Source organism: Amblyomma maculatum, chromosome 7 (genome assembly GCF_055883805.1).
Source record: "Amblyomma maculatum isolate TAMU_Amacu chromosome 7, ASM5588380v1, whole genome shotgun sequence".
Classification (NCBI taxonomy): domain Eukaryota; kingdom Metazoa; phylum Arthropoda; class Arachnida; order Ixodida; family Ixodidae; genus Amblyomma; species Amblyomma maculatum.
Window position 1 is genome coordinate 72,441,894 of NC_139350.1, and position 23,041 is coordinate 72,464,934.

Sequence of the window (23,041 nt, forward strand, 5' to 3'; positions counted from 1 at the left end):
GGATGCAGGCCAACTTCCACTCATGCTGATATTTTTATCCATACATACATAATCAGGCAGGAGGGGTCACCGCCTATATCACCCTAGGGCACTCGAGGAGGAAGTGCGTCCACAAGTGTTCAAGCCCCTGATGGGCATAACACACCTCGTTTGTTGCAAAAAAAAAAAATAGCAGGGTTAGTTCTGTTAAACCGTCCATAGTGCGGAAGCATGGGGAGCTGCAGTTTCAGCTGTACATGTGGCGCCATCTGGGAGCTGCCGCGTCAAATGACGGAGGTCTCACTATTGCGTCTGAGATCAGATCCGGTGCAACGGTACGCTTGATCGCAGAGTTTTCTGGTTTGTGGGGCCGTCTGGAAGCCACAGTTAAATATGGCGCATGCTTTACACTACCTAAACCTGGTTATAACATGTGTAATCTCTCGCCGCGGTGGCTCAGTGGTTAAGAATATTTGGCTACCGAACCTGAGTACCCGGGATTGAATCCGACCGGCTGTCATCCGCTTCGATGAGTTTTTTTTCGTGTGTGCTAAATCACTCCAAGAGGCCACGGTCATTCATTGTTCAAAATCAGGATCCATCACTATCTCTGTTCACTGAATAACTTAAAAGATCCAAGAGATAATTTTGGCAGGCTGTTTGATGCATTCAAGACTGCGAACGGAAACAGTGCAGGAACTACGACATGGCGACACAGCACAGGCGCTGAGTGGTGTAAGTGCGTGTTGTGTCGTCACGTCGTTGTTTCTGCCCTGCTTTTGCCCCGGTCGTCCTCAAGACCCGTCCAGGAGCCACGCGCGTTGGAGCCACTATACTGGGCAGTTTCAAAGACTTGTGCGAACCCACGTGATTATGACCTCCTGATACAATCAGAGCAACAGCACATGAAAGATCGGACGAGATTCTTGGTAGATGGTGGTAAGCGTGCGAGTGCTTTCGCACGTTAATAGTTTGCGCAACACACGATTGGCATCGCATTACCGATATTTAAAGTGTTCAGCACTTTCGCAAGTTAAGTTTTGTCACATGTTTAGCCTCAAGACCACTGATTAGAGACGCTTATTGCAGATATCTGTGGTGAAGAAACCGTTCACCAAAGAAAAGAAGCCAAATTCAAGTCCATCGCAAAAGTGCATTCTCGGCCAGAATTGCTAGAATAAATAGAATATATATAATATATTGGTACGGACGAAAATATTTAGCTAAAATATATATTGCGTTTCAAATTAGTAATGTGCAAGATCTGTTTCTGAAGTATACACTCGTGTCTCTCTCGCATAATCCTTACAGCACAAAAAACTAGAATTTGGTATATAAGGAAGGGCTAGAAAAGCACATTTTGCCTTGAATAGAAGAAAACTTATATTTCGCCGTTTACCTATTTATTTATTTACATGAACTGCAGCCCCTCATTGGGCTATTGCAGGAATGGGGTTAAGAAAAATACTTACTAAAACTGCAAGGTGCTTCAGGCAGGCTTTGGCTTAGTACATTGTTTTTAGCGAAATTCAATTTTAATCACTCCTTGACAATTAAATGCGGTTTTCTTAGTTTAACATGGTTCAGGACACGTTAAAAACGGCGCTATGATATCCAAAGCACGCTCCAATGAAGCTAATCAAAATAAAAACGTAGAAATCAGATTTATAAATGAAGTTCACAGGAAACCAGGCGCCGAAGTATGGTGACGTGAAAAATTTTCATCCAGTTGTAGCTGGCACTATTTTTGGATAAGTAGAGAGACCTCATACCTCAAACTAAGAGATAACCTTAATACGAAGACAGGCAATTTGCAAAGTATAAAGTAGCCTCGGTTATGATAGTGTTTGAGGGAGGGGAGGGGGGGGGGGGAGGGAGCGTCGTGCGTGGCACATTTTTGGAGTTTCTTTTGGAGCAAAACTGCCTGTCGATGTGATATGCCACACGTCCTCGCCCTCCAACCCAAGCACACACACATACACCTCTCCAATATCTTTTTTTCACATTAAGACCCTTAAGTCGTACAGTACTTTTGCATTTTTTGTCAGTGATAAGTTGAAATGCCTGGTACACTTTCGTAAAAACATGAACCTGTCTGGAAAAGCGAATTTGCAAGCTGGTAGCTTGTTTCTGTCGCGGTGATCGCTATCACTATGGACGCGACATTAAATTTTCCCAGCTGCTATTCGGTTGAATGCCTAGTTCAGTAGTAAATGGCAAGCTTAATTTATTTCCGTATATCTGAACTCTCGTATATCTTGTAAAAAGGTATGCTGTTACCAATTATTTCTAAGGAACATGTACAGATTCGATCGCACTGGTCTAGAGCGCACGAGTGGTGCTGTGCAGATGAAGTGAAATTCCACTAATTTTAATGAGAACACTACCTCTTTAGCATGGCTGCAAGGCCATGCGAACTTCACAGGAGCAAGCACATCGCCCCCAACAAAGCAGCCGCATTAAAATATCACCTAATTTGCTCCTCATCACACCGCTCGAGCGCTCTAGACAAGTGCGATTGACTTTGTGCAGTAATTAAAAATGATCCGTAGCAACGTGCCTGCATCAAATTCTTCTCATTGTATGTTACTCACTGCAATGATAAGTCTCTCACGTGGTTTCTGACGCTTTTTTAAAATAATGTAATTTATGCCTTGCAGAGGATAAAAAAAAATATGGAGGACACTTAAGCAAGCTTTTAAGAGTATGACGCTATAGTGTATACCGGCATATATAGCCCTGCTTTAATCAAGCCATATGAATGTGCACAAGAGTAGAGTAACCTTTGAACCGCGTTCGAATTATGTGCGTTGTTCTGAATGAACACGAATTTTATGTGCATAACTTCATTGACATTGATAGGAAATTGTTCGGGTATGTAGGTGATCGGGACGATTTTATCCAAGTGAATTGTCATAATTACACTTTTTATAAACTCGCGCATTCATTTTTCACCACAGCATGTGTGAGACAGGGCACCGTTTCTTCTTGCTCTCGGTACACAGTCTGGTCTATGATCCTTTGACTCTCTACTTTAGCTTTGACCGGCATCAGTTCGTTTTCGTGGAAACATGCAAAGATCCTATAAATTCTATACAATTATTAGTGTTCGTTGTTTGAAACTGAGGCGTGGCCCTTCTATGTAGAACGGGACATAGTGAGCCCAGTATCAAACCCCAGATGTGCAGATATCAGTCCTATACACTGGGGTCTCACTGCTAGAAGTATTGTTAGGTTTATTTTTCATGCTTTGCTACTACCTCCATAAACGTTACTTGCCTTAACGCTCAGTTGCCTTCATCGTAAATATGAAATAAATGCTTACCCACCTATTTATTGTTTTAGCATTACGTTCCTGATGGCCGTGCGAGCCTTTCGGCCATGGATGTGGTTCCAGCGCATCTACGACATCTCTATTGAGGGCATGTGGTTCAGAAAGATGGTCAACGGCATCAACTCCGTCAATCTAAAGGTAAAGAAGCCGATAAAAAGTGCACTTACGATCAGAAGAAAGTACATTTTAAGGAGTGAAGTTTTGATAGCTTTGACATTTCTCAAGTGCCTATGGATCAGTGTTTGTAAGAAGAGCCACTTTCTCCAGTAAAGGGTAGTAACCCGGAAGCACCAGACCTCCCCTTTGCGGTTTGCGCATGTTGAAGTAACGGTGAGAACAAGGATAGTATATAAAGGGGTATAAATAATTTTTGCTGTAATTACCACCTTTCATTTCAGAATTTTAAGACCTCGTGATCACCGGTGCGCGCGCTGCTCGACACTGCACAATGCAGCTTTGTACCTTCGCGTAGGTTTGGGTGTACGACTACCCATATATACATATAATAATATATAATTTCATTGTGTGCTTGGAAAATTTTCAGAACGTCCGCTGAAGTGGCAGTTGCCTTGCCAGCCACGGTGATGAAGACGAGTGAGAAGAGTGCCGGACGAACAAACGTTACTCTGCAGCTGATAATAATATAGCTGATAAGATAATTATTTAATCGCTGAAGTGGCTTCGCGCTTCAGGAGACAGTATTCACTCTTCATGTTTTGTGATTTCGTTGGATTCGCAGAAACTGACCGAAATTTTAGAATCACATATACATGCGAAACAATCGAATGGCAATATTAATGTACTTACGCTGAAACGTCGTGGCGCTGGATATAAATACATATAATGGCCGTTTACACGCACACGTTTTCAAAGGTGAATAGGTAGATTAAAATAGCGCTCTTCATCTTCAAATACATCATAATAATAACGAGCGACAACGCACTACTCTAAATGCAATACTTGTCTGGCAATAGATCGGGCTGAAAAAACAACGAAGGATTAGTATGAAGCACTTTGTGCAGACTAGGCGTATACGCATTAAAGTACGTTGCTGTAAGAGTTGATGACTTTACACGCTGAACCAAAACACGAGAAAGGAAAAAAAGCAGACATACAAGAGCGCTCACTACAAACTTATTGCATTTAATTCACGAGCACTTTAGCTGTATGTGGACGAAGTACTCCCACAATAATTTTAAATATAACATCACTGAAATAATAATAATAATCATTGAATAAATCAATCAATAAATCGATCTTTATTTAATGTGCGCAGGAACAACCATGTGGTCTTCGTGCTGCAGCACAAAAAAAAGAAAAAAACGAAAATGCACAAACAAGTTTACACACATAGAGAACACAAAAAAAGAAATAAATAACACATGAAATGAAACTGAGACGAAAAGTGTCACGGAAAGAAAGCAATCGATGAGTAGCCTCACTTATATACACAGTGAGAGAATTGTTGAGCGCATCACGAAAGAAAAAAAAAAAGAACGGTAGATAGAAAATACAACAACAACAAATAACTGACATTGATTATAGTAATATAGAAATATATATATAAAATAAATAACAATTCCAGGCGCAACAAGTGCGTGGTACTTAAAACACAGGCTAGAAATAGAGAATAACACAATAAAGAATTAGAATTGAACACGGGACAGTAAGATTCGAATATAAAGTTTAAAGTTGAAATATAAGTAAGAAACGGATAAAAAACAGTTCAAGATACAGACAGCATTGAACAGGAAAAAAGCAAAAAGCGAAGTAAATAAAATATTTTAGGTTAGAAACTGGGAGTTATATGTGATAAAGTACTATGTAGAATACAACGCTACGAACATCCAAAATAAATGAACAGAGCGAGTTTTGGAAGATATCAAGGTGAGGACAAAAAGAGTTAAATAACCACTGCATTCTGTCCAGAGGGGAATGGGAATGAAGAGACAGAGAAACTTGGAATGGTCTGAATTCCCTCATGCTCTTTCGCGGAACGCGCAGTAGGATGTACTCTAAGATCTGAGGGCACAAAATGTAGCCATGAAGGAGTTTTTACAGAAAAATGATATCAACTCTGATACGACGGCAGTGAAGAGAAGGAAGATTCAGTTGAGTGCTCCTGGGGGACCGAGAGGAGGAAGTTGCGCAAGGAAAGCGATAATGAAATATCCGTAAAAAAAAAAAATATTTTGTACTCTGTCAACCTTGTCCAGGTTCGATTTGCAAGTGCCATTCCTAACAACCACCGCGTACTCCAAGAGCGGCAAGCATATGGGCAGGTACAGTTTTAAGAACGGTAGTGGAGTACGGAACTCTCTCGAAAGTCTGCAAACGAATCCGAGTGTGCGCATAGCCCGCTGAGCAATGCGTTGAGTATGAGAGGAGAAGCTGAGGGTGCGGTCAAAAAGTACATCAAGGTCATTAATTTCATCAACTCTGTCCAACAGCACAGAATTCACAGAATAAAGGTAGAGAAAGCTGTGTGTTTTACGAGTAAATGAGACAACCCTATTTTGGAAGAATTGAGGATAAGTTGATTCTTCGCACACGAATCAGAAAAAGCAGATATGTCCGATTGCGACAACAAGCAATCTTGAAAAGAATGTATTACCTTGAATATTTTTATATCATCAGCATAAAGAAGAAACGAGGCGTTCTTGATCGCCGAGGAAACATCATTAATAAAAACGGAGAAGAGAAGCGGGCCTAGTACAGAACCTTGAGGAACTGCACTGGTTGCAGGGTAAACGAAAGAAGTCTGTCCATCGACACTGACAAAGCAGGAGCGATCAAGGAGATAGTTGCATAGGAGTGCTACGAGTGAGACTTCGACGCCAGAGAGTAGAAGTTTTTCAAGAAGTAGTGAGTGAGTAACAACGTCGAAAGCTTTGCTCATATCACAGTACACAGTGTCCACCTGACCTCTCTGAAGGACTGCTGCAGAGGCATACGTCATAAACGTGACTAGGTTGGTAGAAGTAGAACGACCCGATATGAAGCCATGTTGATTCGGTATTATGATATGTTTGAGATGGAAGGAAAGTACGTTGTGCAAAGCTAATTCGAAAAGCTTAGAGGTTGCACATAGAAGAAAAATCGGACGATAATTGGAAACATCAGGTTTGTTTCCAGACTTGAAGACAGGAAACACGCGAGGAAAGGCATCATTTTTCAAACAGTAATTAAATATGGCAGTCAGTACTAGTACAAAGAATAACTGAGGGCTTTTATTATGGCGGCTGGAATGCCATAGGTCCAGGAGACAAAGATGGTCTCAGACGCTTAAGACTCTCAGTTATCAACTCCTCGTCAAAGAGAACGGAATTAGTGCACCAGATGGGAGGCAAACGGAATCACAATGTGGATGTTTGTAAATGGAGGAAAAATGTTTGGCAAAACTGTCGGCAACATCCCGAATTTCTGACCCCTGGGAGTCAACTATATAAGCTGATACTCAAATCTGATTTAATGGAACGTTTGCGAACGTATCGCCAGAACTGACTAGAACGATTTGAGGCACTCCTCTCTAAAGACTCAAGATAGGAGTCGTAGTCCTGCTTGTATAAGCATTTGCAAAAAGAACGCGAGCGGCGAAACTCATCTGCCCAATTCTGAAACCCAGGGCATTTCGCTTTGCGATGGGCCCGTTCCGTGAGTTTTAACGCCGGTATTAGTTCCCTTGAAAACCAGGAAGGGAACTTCCTACGCGTAGGAGTATGCAAAGGTATGTACCGATGCATACCATCAAGAACTATTTCAGTGAAGCGACTGACTTGTCCGTCTGAATTATTAAAGTCATTTAAAAGGGACCATTCGACGGAAGAGAAGAAATCGAAATGACCGACATAATCACCCCATGCATACGCGAAACGGGGCGAATTCTTCACCCGATCTGAATTAGTAGAAAGTGAGGCAGAGACAGCAGTAGTAACTAGAAGTGGAGAGTGAAATTTGTCACAGCGAGTCAGCGGTATATCTGAACTTGAGACTCGAACACTTTTAAAATTCGATAGACAGATGTCAAGAACATTACCACAGCAGTTTTCAATGAAATTGTGTTGCTGCAAAGAGTTAAAGGCTATAAAATCAAGTAGAGGGTTGCACTTACTTAATATGTAATGATTGTTGTGAGAATAAGTAAATAATTCCAGTTGATACCTGGAGTATTAAAATCGCCTAAAATAATAAGTTTGTGTTTGCTATGACGAGTTATAACATGTTCGATTGAAAGCAGAACATCATCATAGGCTGGAGGAGGAAGATTCGGAGGAATGTAGAAATCTGCAAGTAAAAGTTCTTCATGTCGATTTAAAGTGAGCTCAAGCCACCCATATTCTTCAACAGTTTCCAGATCGGAACGTCGAACACACTTCCCAGAACACTCAATAGCAATGAGCACTCCACCTCCTCTTTATTTGAGTCCTGTTTCAGGGAGGTCGCTACGAAAAACAGAATAATTATTTGCAAAGAAATCATTGAAAGGAATATCGCTTGACAGCCAGGTTTCGGTAACTACAACAGCGGTATAATAACAGGACAAAATGCTAGAAAAAAAATTCAGATCCCTTAGTCCTAAGACCTCGGGCGTTTTGATAATAGATGTCCAAATTAGGGGCCACTGCAATTTAGCGTCAGTTCTAAGGGATGTAGCATAAAGAATAATAATAATAATAATAATAATAATAATAATAATAATAATAATAATAATAATAATAATAATAATAATAATAATAATAATAATAATAATAATAATAATAATAATAATAATAATAATAATAATAATAATAATAATAATAATAATAATAATAATAATAAAGAAAAACAGGCTTCGTACTTTTTGCAGCGAAGCGCCAGTTTGCTGTTCATGCGGCTGAGATCAGACACAAATCATGTTCTCTGATACGATGATCGTTAATGCATCGCCCCGTCTGAATAACATGAAGTTCAGCCCGAATCAGCTCTTCATAAATGACGTACGGGCAGCAGGCTACAAAGTGCCCTTTATAGCTACGGAGGCGCAATATACGATGCAGTGGAAAGTTCACCTTCATGCTGAAACTACATAACTTCTATGAGGCAGAAAACATAAAACATGTATTACAAATCTGCGATTAGCATGCTTCTGCTTCACTGAACATAATGTGCCACGAGGATATTTAGCTTAACCTAACGATGTACTTCTCTGTGGGCCATAGTATTTTGGCAGTCCCGCAGCAACTCGTGAAGCCGACGTCACATCTGTCCTGGGTAACTTGCCAGCATCTGGGGTTGGAACGACCTGGCGATTCCATATTTGAGGTCTCGTGAGGAATAATTACGTTTGATGAACTTGGAGGGGGCGGGCATGAAGACAGAAAAGTTGTTACGCGCTCGGGACTCATAACGCAAGTCACGGCCAAACTTGAGTGACGGCGGCGCAGGAGCTCTCACTGCAGCCGTTCCAGTCAGCCCCCGAGGAAGTATAGACGAATGCTGTGAATTAAGACAACCTTTTCTCAGAAAAAGGATCGGCCTTTCATATATCCCTTCCTTCGTCAACCGGTATGGGAAAAAATACCGGGAATGGTTACATAGATGATGTCACAGATGACTTCAATCAAGTCTCAAACTGCGAATAAAATCTCCATATTATGAAAAGCATTTATCGCCCAAAAGCCGCATGCAAAACTACGTACGATAATACACCAGTACGACACCGCTGTTCAGACAAAAAAGAGTACCAACGTACTTAATTTGGGCACCAAAAAGGAATTATCTATGTTGACGAGCGTAAATGATGTACGAGCAGTGTGTGCATTGTTTTTATGTCGACTACTCTGTTTGTCCATGTACATTTTTCCTATGTGGGCATAGGCACAAGAGACCTTAACCTTTGCTCTCTCTGGTTAAATATCTGTGTGAATGTATCCCTTCCTAAAATGGCATAGCCTCCCTGACGCCATCTTTTTTTCTGGATATATCCCTTAACACTGTCATTCCATAGGCTTAAAGGCGGAGCTTATGTTTCCTCAAGAATTTTGATGTGGTGGTCCCACACACTTCTAATCATTTTATGTGGTCTGTGTTAGATTATGAACGAGCGGAAGAAGACGTTTCACCTCTACAGAAACCAGGGCGATCTTAGTGGAAGTGAAGACGAGGACTGTAAGGAAAGCCGAGAGGTTCAGCCGGAAAGACGCATGGCTGTCATCGACATATTACTGGATAAGCACTTCAAAGACCCTAGCTACACAATGCAAGAAATTCGCAAGGACATCGATTTACTTCTTTTTGCGGTAAGTTGGAGGGAAGTTCCCGAAACGGTCCTTGTATCCTCCTCACCATCATCATTCTCTCACAGTAGCAAACAGGCTATTTGCCATCAGGTGACGAGAAGCAAACTTTCACGGGCTTCACAGCAACAGTACTTACACCGAGTTTCAGTGCAATAAGTACCTTAACTCTAAGATGTTATTCTAGTTAGGTTACAGCGCAACTGATGACTTCCCTTCGCAGGTGTGGTTAAGCTGGCAAAGCCGCGTAATTCGATGTGTTCCAAACATCGCGAAACGAGCACGTGGCTGTTGCGTGTGTTTGAGACAAAATAGTGCATGTTTCCTCTGTACTGTATGCGCTTCCTAATAATGATTTTAAAAAAGTAAAGGGCAAGTGAGCGCTGGTTAAAATGATGAATCTCGAGCAAAATATGGTAGTTGTTCAAGAATTGCAAATGCTAGCATCCATTCGCCACTAAACGCGCTTTCTCCAGCAACCTACTGGCTGTGGATGACCACAAGGAATATTTTTTTTTTTTTGCATAAGAAATTCTGGCTTACATATTTTCTGTAATTGAAAAAATGATGGAAGATGGTAGGTTTAAAACATTTATATTCAATTTGGGCTTTGGTGTGCATTTTTTTTAAATCGATATTTATTGCCTCAGGGCATCAGTACGTTATGAGATGAAGGATGAATAAATGATTAAATGAATGGAAAAAGGTTGGCTGATTTTATGAAGTCGAGAAGTGAGCGATGATGAGGTCCCTGCGTCCAAGTGACGTATGAAGCACGATTGGTTGCTGTAAGGATAGCTTTGCTCAGGTGCCGGATTCGGGTTGGTTTGAGTGCTGGGCAGTCCCACAGCAAGTGGTGGATGTCGGCCTCAATATCTTCGTTTTTACAGATCGGGCACCCTGGGCTGGGATATTTCTTTATATACTGTTTTCTTTATATACTTAGGCTATATAACCCTTACGACCTAAAATACTTCTCGCAGTGAAGTGATGTAGTTCAATAACGAGTCTTAAAAAGGGTTTCGGCTTAGTTCATTGCGGAAATATTGCACGCGAGTAGTCCAGTTGAGAATTGAGAATGTATCAAAATGGCTAGAACGCTTTTTTCTATGAACCGCTGAATGCAAGATCAGACTGACCGGAACATCTTTTACTTTAAAAGAACGAAACTCCTCTGGAAACTTTGTATCGCTACCACTACGTGGATAGCGTCCGTACCTCTTTATATATGTCTCCATCGTTTGTTATTAGACGATTTTCTAGGAGACGGAGCGAACTTGGTAAGGTTGTGTGTGGGTCGCTAGCAATTAGTTTCATGATTTTATTGAAGAACTTAGATATATTTGTTTCTTTTCGATTTTTTCTTATTAACACAGCTTATATTTGCTGAATAAGAGAGCAATCATAATTTTGTATTATTTGTAGGCCGAGTATGTGTAGGGTGTTTCCCGCTGTTCAGTTCCTTTTGAAATCGAGACGAAGGGTTGCGCTCTCACCTGCTTTCTTGACACTCAACCAGGCAGGCGACGGGATTAACGCTGCAACACCCCAGTGCCGTCATTGCATCGGTTTCTTCAACGTAAAAATTTATCCCTTAATTGACATCGAGTAAAGATAAAGCTTCTAGAGTAAAACCCATTTGTGAAGAAGGCTGAACTAAACGACCAAATATCTATATATATTTGGGCATATGCCGGGTATTTCTGTGAAAACTGTGAAGTTTTTCGAAATAGGCAATAGGAAAATATTAAATTAGTAACAAACTTTAAGCCTGTGCTAGCATTATTTATTTGAAAAAAAAAATCAATTCCAACTGCGTGGATAATTAAATACTATTCATGAACACTTTATTGAACCCTGTTGGGTAGTAACTCCCAAAGGGGTGTTGGAAACTGGGCACAATACAAGGTAATATCGGTTTGTAAAGGAAAAAGAAAACTCATTTTCAAAAACCCTGCCGCCAGGGAGGGAGAACAAAATTGAAGCTGAGACCATCAGCCACGCACGCAGGGAGCTTCGTGGAAATAGGGCGCATCGCTGATAGCCTGCTGCACTGACTACAGCGCCAAATCCGAAGTGGATACGCTATATTGTGCCCGCTCATAAACACGTTTCTGCAACACCGTATGGTGCAAAAAATAATTGCAGTCATTGTGAACGGCGTGATTACTTTTGAGAGCGACAGCAAGAAATAAAGGGCCTGAGAGGACACAGTTTTGACAGGAAGTTCTGATTCGGCTCCGCATTCCGTGCAGCATGTCAGATTCACATGCACCGATTGCATCGAGCTGTTCTTGCGTCTCATGAGCTCAGTTTCGACTTTGTTCGGAAAATAGTGACAGACTTCTTTGCGCTTCCGGATTTTACAAAAGTTTTTCTGAACTTCATAAACTGACTTGTGATTCTTTGTTCCCGTCTTCGACCTCTCTACTGGCACTAACAATTAGACTGGATTGCTTAGGATACTTGATTAACAAGTGATAATTAATCAACCGTCTAATTAAACAGCCGTCTTGTAGATTACGCCCGCCGCGGCTCATTATTTCCTCTTGAACATAATTTGGTTCTGTTTCAAAGTTGCTCTTGTTAAGAATTTTCAAAATTATGCTATATTTACACTTCCTTTGAGCGATGAATTTAAAAACCTACGGTTCAAAGGTAAATACTGCATAAGAGTACGAAGCAGCATATGCCAGGCATCCCAGTTAATTTGAGCCATGTGCTAAAGAAAAAAATGTTAGAGGTATTTATTTGTAATCTTTAGGTTATACTAATTGTATGCAACGTGAATAAATTTAAAGCTCAGATTAATAAAAAACATTCGTTTGCATATATTTGTTTTGGTGGATATAAAACGTTTCTTAACCCTTACAAAAGAACTGACAGCCGGCAATCGTAAAGTATAGGAACTTTTTCGATGAAGGCCCAACCGTAAAGCGCACGCTCTGCGCTTGTTCACAGAGTACACGTTTTCGGGTCTCAACATGCTCATGATTTCTTTTTAAGGCGAAAGCTATTCTCGCCACGCACTTCTTATGACCAGAAAGTGTGACCGGAAACACCCTTCGCACCTATAAATCATACAGAGATCGACAATAATAAAATCAATCACTGATAATTAATCATGAAAGTTATGATTTGGCTATTCAGTCATAGTTACAGTCATGGTTACGCAACGCAAGTCATATTAATAGTCATTGTTAGCAATCATTGATCATAATCTTGGTTAGTCATAGCCATAGTTACTCATAGCTGATAGTCATAGTTAGGCAATCACAGTCATGGATAGTGATAGTCATGGTTAGACACAATTAGTCATAGTGGTATTCATGGTTAGTCATAGTTATGGTTAGTGTCTGACGGCATAACAGCTCAATGTGGATAGCGCCATGCATTCCTATCATTTCTGAACACGCCATTCGCAGGCGAAACTCCGTGTACAACACAACTCATTAGCAGTGTGGACACAGGCACACAATACCAGCAGCAGGAAGCAAATGCTTTCGCATTGCTAATCGTAAGGAGGCTTCGATGCCCCGCCGGAATTTTTTTTTTTACTTCCGATAAATGAGCTCCATGAACTCCAACATCTGCAACTATAAAATGTGATGAATTTATTTATTTACTCTGTCTGCATCCAATAAAACACTTGGTGATATTTCTTTTCGCTACACTTTTTGGCGTTTGACGCAGGGTCACGATACTAGTTCAACTGCTATGGCCTGGACTCTGTATCTCCTGGGCCTTCACCCAGAACTACAGAGAAAAGCCCAAGAAGAGCTGGACGCCATATTTATCGACGACGTCAATCGAGATATCACAAGGGAGGACACTGAGCGTATGGTTTTCCTCGAAGCATGCTTCAAGGTAATGGAAACATGTTCTAGACAGTAAAAATGTTTTCCAGCTGTATTTTGATTGTTCATGGAATCCTTTTATTAAAATTCTGCATCCGTAATATATTACATCTAGCATTTATAATAGGCCGGGAACACTCATGCGCTCCTGATAATCATAGAACACGTATATTAATTTCACTTTCATTCTTTATAGGCGGCATTCAGCGAAGTGTCTTAAGCGGCATAGCTTTTTCACACATCAGCAGTTCCATACGTGCATGGTCTGCAAACTGAAAAGTAAAGAGAAATTGACGCCTCTAAATTGAGGATGCCCATGCAAACATGAACGCTGTATGTGAATATACCTCCGTATCCAAAACGTTATTCTCAGTTCGAAGTTAAACTGCAACGAACATTGAGGAGCTCAAGTTCGTATTGTTTTGTGATACGGTATGGTGCAAATTTTAGGACATGTAATGAAAAAGATGTTAACAGAACTAAGTGGGCGCGCAGGGTGGCCTCTGACTGTTTGGCGTCCTATAGTCGAATACAAGTCGTGAATACAGCGCATGCCTCTCAAAGTGAGTCCTTCAGACAATGGGCCTCGGCCGGTTCTCATGTCGTCACGGCTGTTCTCTAAGGGGGAAATCCCGGCTGAACGGTAATACGTGAGTCACGTTAAATGAGATTAGCTGCTGCGTCATATTTGCCCATGCAATTGGCTGGCGGGTTAACTTTCAGGGGTATTTTCGCTGCATTCATGAGTTTTATGCGACAGCAGAGCACGTGGTTTGAAGAGATGTAAGCTACAGTAGAATAATCCAATTTAACGAGGAGTATTAGTTGACCACTAGGTGTAGATATGAAAATATATTCGGACACATTCTACGTGGCGTCTATTACACAAAGTACGCTAAATGAAGAATATATAATTACTGAGATGCTGTCGCTCCAAACGGACGTTATGATAACGTCCACGTTATCATAATTTAAAATTTAACGCGTATTCAACAGTGTATTAGTGGCTTGAGCTTCTAACAATTATGTTCTCTATGAATAGATTCTGCTGCCTTTTGACCGTTTTTGTATCTCATCCTATAACAACATGGCCGCGACAAAAATAGCTACCAAGCTATCATTCGTTACGTAACAAGATATAATTACCTATAGCAGAAGGCAGTGAAATAATCAGTCGAAAAAAAAAAATCATTCCAAAACAACGCACCATGTATATGTTCAGAATAATTATCGTGACTTTTCCTCTTTCCATAATCCCTCAGCATTTGTATAATATTAGAGTGGACGCTAGACCATTGAGGCTAAATGTTGGCTCCGATGTCAGCAACCAGTGTAAATAAAGACAAACGAATGAAATAACAAAATGACGTCGAAAAAATTACGGCCATCTTAAGAGCGAGATAGTTTCAACATTTTTATATTTCATGATTCTAAAATGACCGTAAGAGGCGAGCAATTTAGTAAAGCGCGAGTCTTCATTATCATCATCACCCCCGAGATCCTAACTACGTGCATTTCAGCACAAAAGAATCTACCATAGCACTTCAGCTAACTCCCTCCTGCACGAGCTGTGCTAAGCTTAACCTGGCAAGCTCCATAACCTTGGCCGCATACGTGACACCGCGGCCTCCTTCAAACTTCCCCTCTCCAGGCACCCACTGCGTTATAAAAATCGATCCACCACTCATCTCCCCTTGCAGTACATGCTTTGGTTGCTACTAATTTTAACTAAGTTATTGATTTTAAGAAGGCATCCTCATATCTCGTGATTCTCATTTGGCCTTCCAGGAGGCCATGCGTCTATTCCCACCTATACCATTCATAGGGAGAGTTCTGGACGAGAGTATTACACTTGGTAAGTTGTAATGACCCCCTTTTTTCTGTTTATTGACTCGGCATAAAGCTTCTAACGCCTCGTGTTGACTGCAAAGATTGAACGATGAGCTTGAAAAAAGTCAATTAGACAAAATTTTCCCTATGCGCAAAGTAAATGTGTAAGTTTTGTTTTATATGACGAATACGCACCTAATTACGTCATGTGGTGAAATTTATGTACTTCTTTTCGCTGTGTGCTCGAAAAATGCTCGAAGGTCTGTCATTCATGCCACGTAATAATGAGATAATATCTGGGCAGAACAAATTGCAGTTTTATTTGCGTCAATAGGGTCCGCCGCTGTAAGAAAAAAACAGATACTGTCATCGAAGACGGAGCTTTTATAGACGAGAACACGGAGGATAAATTGATCGCCTCCATTATGAGAGCGCTGCAGCGCCATGTATATGTGCCGCAGCGAAACACAGAGCGACGGCTGTGGAGTGCCAAACGAGGCGGCCACGGGCATATGTAGCGCTGGCACTTTTACATCTTTTTGAAATTTTTGTGACTGCCTGCTCGTCATTCGTCGAAAGCGAATTTCAGTCTCATTGCAAGACTGCTCTGCACACATCTCGTGATGGCAGGTGCAAGAACAACGTCAAAAAAGGAGGGAATTGTTCGGGTGATTGCATGGTACCTTTAAATGCAAAAATACTGTGCCTCTGACTTTTCCGATTTGATTTGTACGCCAAATAATAAGCCGTGTACTAGCAAAGCCTGGCAGTACGCAATCTATTTTACCACCGCGTGGTGTCTGCGAAAATCTGTCGCAGCCCGCACCTCACAAACAGGCGCAATGTCAGTGCCAGTAAACACGTCTCATTTGCGAGCTGATTCCCTTATGTCCCCATTTTTGCTTCAGCAGGGCACACGAGAGAATTAACATTAGACCAGCTGAGCTTTAGCTACAAAGGAATGTGTGTGTATCTGTACGTGTGTGTGTGCGTGCGTGCGTGCGTGCGTGCGTGCGTGCGTGCGTGCGTGCGTGCGTGCGTGCGTGCGTGCGTGCGTGCGTGCGCGCGCGCGCGCGTTAACCACCGTTGCGACGTGGCGTTCCGGTACAGTTTTGATAATCGGCACTAAAAAGTCATCAAATTCCTCCTGACTTCCCGGGGCGGCGGCGGTAATAAACAAAAAAACAAACAAACACTTCTTCGTAGCTCCAGCACGGTGATCTAAAGCTAAGTTCGTTTTCTGGATTTGACTAAACAAAAACGGAGACATGAGGGAATCGTCGCGCAAATCAGACATGCATGCGTTTACTCGCACTTGCACCTGTCTGTCAGGTGCGGGCTGCGACTGATATTTGCAGGCGTCACGCGAAGGTAAGATATAATTCGTACTGCAACGGTTTTGCTAGTACATTGGGTGCACAAAATTAATAGGAAAAGTAACAGCCACAGTATTTTTGCGCACAAAAGTAATGCACTTAACCAAACCATTCGCTCCCTTTGTGAACTCTGTGCTTGCCCCACCGTCGCGTAATGTTCAGAACAATCTCGCCGTGAGGCTAAAATACACTTTCAACCGTGTTAAGAGCAGCCAGTCATGAAAACTGCAAAGAGAAGTAAAAGCCAAGCGCTACTTATATACGTGGTTGCCTCCTTTGGCTGTCCAGAGTCCTCGTTTCGCTTCGGTGCCTGTAGATGGCGCTAGGGTGCTCTAAAAATGGCTATGTTGAATGTAACCTTTGCGTTCTGGTCTATAAGCTTGAAGAAAAAACGAAAACAAGCTGCAGGCGACGCCTTCACCTGTTCATTTCGTAATATCCACGCATCGACAGCGATTTCAAAGTGGATCACGAAGGCTACGCTGCACCGAATTAACTTCGAAACGGAGCTGAACCGTTCTTTTCTGTAAGGGCACTGGGAGGTCGAGCAGACTAGCGAGAGCAATAAAAGCAATTTACAGAGTCTTTTTAGTTGTATTTTAAGAGTAGAATGGCGAAAGCCTACCCTTCCGCTCCTATTATTTGCCTCTCATCTTTTGCCATATATCGGCGCTCGTTACAGTGCTACATATAATTATAATTGATCTACAGGAAAGGGACGGCGCAGTATCTGTCACACTTTCTCCGACAAGTGTGCGTTTGGAAGGTACACCATCGCTCCTGTCGCGTGGCGTTCCTTGGCGCGTGTTCAAGTGTGGCACTGCAGATGGCAGGAACTCTAGACAAGAAATAATCTCTCGGAATCTACTTCCTCGTTCCTTGCTTTGTTCCTATGCATTTAGCTTTGCTCACCCTACGAGAAATTTGTAATCTTTAGTCGGTATGGAGATTTCGCATCAGCCTAATAAAAGGACGAAATCACTTGAAAACGGCAGATGCTTTTCTGGATGCTGAACGCGTTCACGGTAACAGAAAAAAATAACACTCATTACTGCAATTATTTTAGATCGTTCACAATTAACATTGCATGTAATTCACATCGCCCGAATCAGGTTGATAAGACTTTTGAATACGCTTGCAAATATTACGCAGTGAGAACATCCCTCGCTGATAATAAATGCTGAATCCCGACGTTGTCGAACAATAAAGCCGTGGCCCAAGGGGGCTGCATGAATGAGGAATTCTAAAACATTGTATGCTGATTTGCTGAGTTTGCGAGCGCTCCATTATTTTATTTTGCAGATGGAGTACTGATTCCAAAAGGAATCACTGTCTTTATCAACATCTTTGGACTCCAAAGGAACAGTAATCACTTCGAAAAGCCCGAAGAATTCATTCCCGCCAGATTCCTTGACGGAGCTGACAAAAAACGACATCCCTACGCATTCATACCTTTCTCTGCTGGCGCCAAGAACTGCATCGGTAAGACTTAGCAACAGTCCAACATTGTTAGAAAAGCCCTAAATAAGCTGATAGATGTAGTGATTCATTATTATCTCTAAAAATTTATTGTATTCATGCTGCCACTTTCTGGCCAGCTTCTAATAGTCATACTGGACCATAAACAATGCGCCTGAATTCAGGTGATATAGGCATATTTGTATAGTAGGTGGTGAGCGTATAAAATGTCACACACACACACACACACACACACACACACACACACACACACACACACACACACACACACACACACACACACACACACACACACACACACACACACACACACACACACACACACACACACACACACACACACACACACACACACACACACACACACACACACACACACACACACACACACACACACACACACACACACACACACACACACACACACACACACACACACACACACACACACACACACACACACACACACACACACACACACACACACACACACACACACACACACACACACACACACACACACACACACACACACACACACACACACACACACACACACACACACACACACACACACACACACACACACACACACACACACACACACACACACACACACACACACACACACACACACACACACACACACACACACACACACACACACACACACACACACACACACACACACACACACACACACACACACACACACACACACACACACACACACACACACACACACACACACACACACACACACACACACACACACACACACACACACACACACACACACACACACACACACACACACACACACACACACACACACACACACACACACACACACACACACACACACACACACACACACACACACACACACACACACACACACACACACACACACACACACACACACACACACACACACACACACACACACACACACACACACACACACACACGCACGCACGCACGCACGCACGCACGCACGCACGCACGCACGCACGCGCACACACACACACACACACACACGCACACATTTTTTTTCCCGTGTGCCTCATGCTACACCTGTGTCGTGGCGCTGCACCACACCGGTACAAAGGCGCCGCGGATACTTGCACTCAACTCAAAGCAAACGCGTACACCCATCGAGACGCCCATCTCCCTCTTGGGTTATTGACCTCCCACTCTGGTTGTTGTTTCTTGGTTTTGTTTTCTTTCTGTAGCACAGGCCCGCTCCTCTGTGGTGCTCGTCCTTTGTGTGCTCGGGTGGCGACGAAATGATCATCTATGTCTTTTTGTTTCTGTTCTTTTTCTGCCTTTCTCGTTAATTCCCCCCTTCCTTTCCCCTTTACCTGCATTCCTTCCGCTGTCATTGTGTCTCATACATTTAAGCAGACACTTGAGTGCGCTGTAAATACATTCTTGAGGAAGGTCGTGCTACGATCGAAACGTCAAAATAGATGTAATTTAAGTGTTCCAATTTGACTTTCTGAACGTACTATAACCGCGATATATATATATATATATATATATATATATATATATATATATATATATATATATATATATATATATTTTTTTTTTTTTAACAAAATTTTCTTCAAAAAATGTAGCGTGCCTTACAACCCCCAAAAATGTCATCCAGACAGGCCGTTTCACTCAGCAGCACAGCGCCTTTGACGTAGATCGCTCCACCCAGAGATTTTGTCTCTCTGCTGGCATCAGCTGAGAGCCAGGCACAGCGGTTCGTTGTCAATTTCGTTTCCACGGCGGCCTCGCTTATAGCCGTCTCGTCGGTGTTCAATGCCTAGTCAATGCGTTTGCAGTCCAACCTCAAAGCGCGCATTGGCTGAGTGCTCGACGCCAGCCGCGGCGGTGGCGCTGTGTTATTGGGTGATACCTCCTATCAGGGTCTCATTTGTGGGCTTTTAATTCCGGGTACAATTTTCTTGAAGAAAATCTTTTTTATGCTATTGGGAGAACGAGCCTCCCATTCTTAAATAAAACTTACTCCCTAAACGGCAAATTAAAAAGTATTTCATTAATTAGCGAACTAATTGAAGCCTTCTACATCTTACCTGGTGTCCTCCGTAGCTCCCAATATAGCCCCAGGGTTGTAATTACCATAAAGTCAGTTATCCTTTTTTAAAGTTTGGACCTTCTAAGAAAAGGAACAGTCGGCATATCTATGTATAGGTACCGGATGCCTCAGCTCACTTCAGCCGAGGGCTACAAAAACAAAATATTTTGAGGCAAGCGAGATAAAGTTTTGCATACAGTTACTTGCCGTCCTGCACACCATATGTTTTTTTTTTTGTTACGCAATTGATTTATTACTTCATTAACGTACTCTTTCAAAATCACTGAATAGTATTGTTTTCAGGCAATGAATAAGATTTGCAAAGTTTTAAAGCATCTTCAGAAACTCCCATTCCATTATTTGTGGTAGGGAAAGCCTCACGACACTTTTTTTCCGAGCCGCCAAGTAAGCCCAAGAAAAAAAAAAAAAAAAAGCTGCGACTAGGACGTTGGGGCACCACGATCGTGCTGCTTTTAGTCTGGGCTTGAGCGAACGAGGTCAGCTTAGGCGGTCACTCGACGACCCCGTCGCAGCAATAGCCCGATACGTTGGCGATATTGGACATCACTAGAATATGAGCCTACAGTTGCAGCTGTACGAAGTTTTGAAATAAGAATTATTTGGCGAATAGAACTATGATACCGGGTTCGGCATTTGCCATCGCCATGGTGCATTTAGGTTGTGCCGCAACCTCTGCCCTTGAACTAAACCAGAAGGGTATCGGTAGGTACAACTGTAGAGGCGCACGGAAACACTAATAGTGACAGTGGATGTTCGACGTTCGAAGTACGGCCTGTTATGAGGAAATTTTGAAGCAAATGAATGCAATTCTACGTGTGTAAAAATCGTAAAGCTGCTTATACCGATCAGTATCCATACTAGATGAAAGAAAATAATTCTATGCCTGGGAAATGAATAGAAATAAAAAGAAAAAATAGAACGCTAAGAAAATGAGAGCAAGGCAGCGTTGAAAGAGGAAATGCGGTCATTGAAAAAAAAACAACAAAATTAGCTGTAGTTTAGCTTGTGGCTAAACATGGAGTTACGCGAGAGCTATTTGCATGGCTATACGTTAGGCTTGAAAGTAAAGACATGGCTTTTGTACATAGCTTTTAATCTATGGTTTCAGCTTTATTTATGCCATACAAGGCAGTTTTGACCACTACAGTGCGATGAGGCGAAAGCCTCTATCGTGCGGGGGTCCGAAGACCTCCGCGATGACGCGATAGCGTAAGCTACCGGCCAACATATAATATCCTGCTTTAACCAAGCCGTATGAACGTGACTGTGTGGCCTAGGGATAACGTGAGTGCAAGGGTTTTGGCAGGCGGATTGTGATATCACCCTCTCATATCAAAGGATAGGCCCGAGTTGGCAGCTCCTGCCAAATGCAATGTGAGGAAACCCCATACGTCCAGTTAGTGCTTGACCATGCCAGCTGCCAGCTACCGCCTCCCACGACTACTGCTTCTTCTTCTTACTCCTGTTTTCTTCGCTCTTACGGACAGGCGTGGACAAGCAGGGCAAATTGGCGAGACTGTGGCCAATGTCGATCTCGCTATAAAAAAGCGCTCGGAAAAAATGCTGGACAAGCCGACGATAGAACTCCATGGGACGGATATGCTAGCACTAAATGAACACAAAAAATCTTCCAACGATTCTAACGGCAGTGATTTCCGTTTCGTGGGTAGCGTTGGGAGAATGAAGACGAAGACTGGGCAGAAAAAAAGTTGGCGGAAATGGATGCAAAGGAGAGAAATAATACAGCATACACTTATCAGGTGTGAGGCCTTGACACCCTCAGTACAAGATGCCGCGCGGGAATGCTAGTAGAACTGTGGTTTTGGAACTTGCCAGGGCATGTACAATTGTCAAAAATTAGAACCAAGTAACAGACGACTGCACGGTTGATGGGAAGGGAAATGCATTTCTAGAAAATGGGGAGCGATATAGAATTTAACCGTTTTCGGGCCCGAGAAATAGGAAAGCACCGATTCTGATGAGTCTCTAAAAATATGTATAAATAAAGTATTTGAACGGCTTTTGTATAACGGACACCAAACTGCAGCTGCTTGAATTCTGTTTTCTACACGCAAGTAATATTATTCTTAACGAGAAGCTGAAACACTTTAATGAGTGATTTGACGAAGTACCAAAATTTGAATGTATGAAGCTAGTGTATTAAGCTTAACAAGTGTTTCTATGCTACAATTAGAGATGTGTCAGAACGCCCCTTTCCTTACATTTGCATGCTGCATGCTGCAATTACATGCTGCAATTGGTACATGCTTACATGCTGCAATTGTTAGCAAAACGTAGGCATTTTAACAATTTTCCAGGAACTTAGAAAATATTTTCAATAACTCTGTACACCCCTTGAAAACACATTCTCTCTGCAAATTTTCTGAAAGGAAACAGCGGAAAAAGTCCAAGGCAGGAATATCGAAATAAAAGACCACAAAGAAATAATTGAGAATATGTAAAATGTGCTAAAATATATTTTTCAGTAGTTAGAATATGACGTTCCTATCTCCAAGATTTTTTTTTTAACTGTTTTTCGTAAGCCGTGGTCACCGTTTAGTTCATTCGGTGGTTGCTGCAAGTTTAATATGCTAGCTTTCCTAACTGTACCAATACAATGCAAACGAGCTTAATGTTTGAAACAAAAAATAATAAGTTTTACTATGTGAAGTCCATCTTCGAGGAATGCAAGTTATCTTAAGAGCCGTGTTAAATGGCTAAATATAATTTTCTTTTGGGTTATTGCAAGACTGACATACTAATTTTTCTAACAGCACCAAAAAAAGCAGAGAAGCTTC

General features: G+C 42.0%; 1 protein-coding gene across 1 annotated transcript in view; it reads left to right on the forward strand.

Moving 5' to 3' along the window:
- LOC146183618 (cytochrome P450 4C1-like) overlaps positions 1-23,041 on the forward strand; it is a 102,458-nt gene that overhangs the window by 66,524 nt on the left and 12,893 nt on the right. Inside the window, exons 6-10 of the mRNA XM_084608728.1 lie at positions 3,325-3,451; positions 9,385-9,591; positions 13,282-13,455; positions 15,234-15,300; positions 17,954-18,133. Coding sequence (XP_084464854.1) covers positions 3,325-3,451; positions 9,385-9,591; positions 13,282-13,455; positions 15,234-15,300; positions 17,954-18,133 — 755 coding nt within the window. The remainder of the gene's footprint in view (positions 1-3,324; positions 3,452-9,384; positions 9,592-13,281; positions 13,456-15,233; positions 15,301-17,953; positions 18,134-23,041) is intronic.